General features: G+C 42.2%; 1 protein-coding gene across 2 annotated transcripts in view; it reads left to right on the top strand.

Moving 5' to 3' along the window:
• The window catches only part of LOC132134499 (long-chain-fatty-acid--CoA ligase 6-like), a 41,646-nt gene that overhangs the window by 6,652 nt on the left and 32,494 nt on the right, over nt 1-2,500 (top strand). For both annotated transcript variants that reach the window (XM_059547080.1, XM_059547081.1), the window contains exons 2-3: nt 1,226-1,440; nt 2,071-2,185. In XM_059547080.1, coding sequence (XP_059403063.1) covers nt 1,226-1,440; nt 2,071-2,185 — 330 coding nt within the window. The remainder of the gene's footprint in view (nt 1-1,225; nt 1,441-2,070; nt 2,186-2,500) is intronic.

The following is a 2,500-nucleotide window of genomic DNA, read 5'->3' as shown; positions in this document are numbered from 1 at the left end:
AGCAGTTCAAAAGCACTCTTAAGTTCAACTAATCACATTTGAGTTGATTTTTCACTGAATGAATGAGTTCTGAGAGTGTCTGGCCTTCACTGGGTCTCAGAACATCCTCGTTTCATCCAGTGCTTTAAACAATCACGGTCTAACAGATACTTGAAATCATTTCTTTCACTCCATTTATCAAAGAGAAGAGCTGATCTTATGTTTAAAAGCTGTGGGCTCTGTGAGAAGCTGCAGTAAGGCAGAGGCCGATCGAGTTCGTCTGAAGCAGCAGTGTGTGAGAGACTCTCAGAAGTGCCCTGACGCCGCTCTGATCCACAGATCCAGCAGTGTTTATGTGATAGATTCTCTATACTCAGAGATTGTGGACTCGCAGGTCACAGAGATGACAGCTAGAAATCGAATTCATGTTGAATGAACATCAGACGACTTCAGAAGTGTCCACAGAATCAGTGGAGCTCAGACTGGGTTCATCAGTGTTTAGACACAGATCTTCTGAACTGTTCGTCATGTTGAGACTCGTGTCTGGCTCAGATTCAACACGTCAACTCTCCAAGAACAGATCTTTACACTTCATTTTATTCTAAATTATACTATATATATTTATATATATATTTATATTTATATATATATATTAAATATATTTATTCTAATATTTTATGAATGTTATGAGAACATATAATCAACATTATGAGAACAAATATCAGTAGCACTTTATTTTACAGTCCTGTTCCTTATGTACATACTATGTACTTATTATAGTAATTACAATAACTATGTAATAACTAGGTACTTACCCTAAACCTAACCGTACCCCGTGTAGTTACCTTGTATTACCAGAACTTTCTTAGATAAGTACACTATAAGTACACGTACTGTAAAATAAAGTGCTACCCAAATATCAAATATTAAAAATGCCATAAGAATGTTTCATAAACATAATTTTAAGAATATTTTATCCTAACGTTTGCATGACCTTGAAAATGTGTGTTTGTGTGTGTGTGTGTGTCAGAGTGTGTGTGTGTGTGTGTGTGTGTGTGTGTGTGTGTCAGAGTGTGTGTGTGTGTGTGTGTGTGTGAGAGTGTGTCGTCAGAAGAACCGGAGCACTGCTCTCTGTTTGTGTAGATGTCCAGACACACTGTGACTCTGGGATTTCAGATTGATCTTTTCACACATGATCGTGTATGTTGGATCTGATCTAATCTGTGTGTGTGTGTGTGTGTGTCAGAGCTCAGCTCCACACTTATGGAGAAGATGCAGTCTCGGGATCTGCTGCTGGGTGTTCCTGAGCTGGATGATTTGGGTCAGCTCCTGCGCTCTCTGCCCACCTCCACGCTGCTGGGTCTGGGCGCTCTGACCGCTGTGCTGGTCTACTGGATCTCCACCCGGCCGCGGCCCATCACACCGCCCTGCGACCTCCGGCTCCAGTCACAGGAAGTGCAGGTGAGCCACAGGTGTTCAGCGCTGGCCGTGTGACGGTAATCATCCTGCCAGTCAAACAGACAAACCTCTGGACCTTCAGACCAGACAAGGCTTTATATCAATTAAAACAAGGTTTACATACATTTTATTTCAGCTAGTTGCCAAAGAAACATTTCAAATTTTTCAGTTTTCAACATTAGCTTTTATCACTTCACCGATAAATGCCCAAACTCAGGGTGAGCTCAGGTTCACGCTGTCCTGTGATGATCTGTCTTCTGTGCTCAAATCTGCCTCAGACCTGAGATTTTTGCATAAGCAAAACATTTGTGGCAGCTGGCTTTAAATCAATAAGATCATCACCATATATATATATATATATAATCCAATACTCTCTTTTCAAATGTGGTTCAGGAGAAGATAATGATAATATTTCCTGCCCTGTAGTCCCTTTGAAAACCCTTTGAGTGTTTGGTTTTAAACAATGGCACTATGGTTGCAGATAAAAGCCCTGAAGCGAGCACACAGTCCAGGAGAACGCAAGCACAAATGCAAACATGAATGCAAACAAGGCCTACACAACCAGTCCAACAATGCATCTTTCATACAGTTAATGAGATGGGATTTACAGAAGAGCGTCCTCCTCTTTTCCAGATGGAGGATGGTGCTCGAAGGTCCCTGATAAGCGACAGCTCCACGCTGCTCTCGTACTATCACGAGGACGCCAAGACCATGTACGAGGTGTTTCAGCGAGGTCTGCACATCACTGGTGAGCGCCGCCGTGCACATCTACACACGCATGCACATCACGTGATGACCAAACCGATCACTAAAGTCACAGGACAGGTGTGCTGGAGCAGAACAGTGGGTCCCCCCCAAGTGGGCTCTAGAATATCAATCACTTACAGTAAAAAAACAGTTGTTGTAATGATATTTCACAGCATAGTATAGTAAAAGCAGCTTTGGTGAAGGCACTAAAGTAATCATAATCATTCTGATCTTTTGATCCGCGTGAGAAGTGAGATGTAGACGTGTTTGAGATGATCTGTGTGAAGATCTGACGTCTGTCTGCTGTTTCTGAGCA

This window comes from Carassius carassius, unplaced genomic scaffold, assembly GCF_963082965.1.
Source record: "Carassius carassius unplaced genomic scaffold, fCarCar2.1 SCAFFOLD_94, whole genome shotgun sequence".
Taxonomy (NCBI): domain Eukaryota; kingdom Metazoa; phylum Chordata; class Actinopteri; order Cypriniformes; family Cyprinidae; genus Carassius; species Carassius carassius.
Note: the sequence above shows the minus strand (reverse complement) of the source record. Positions and strands in the feature narration are given on the sequence as shown.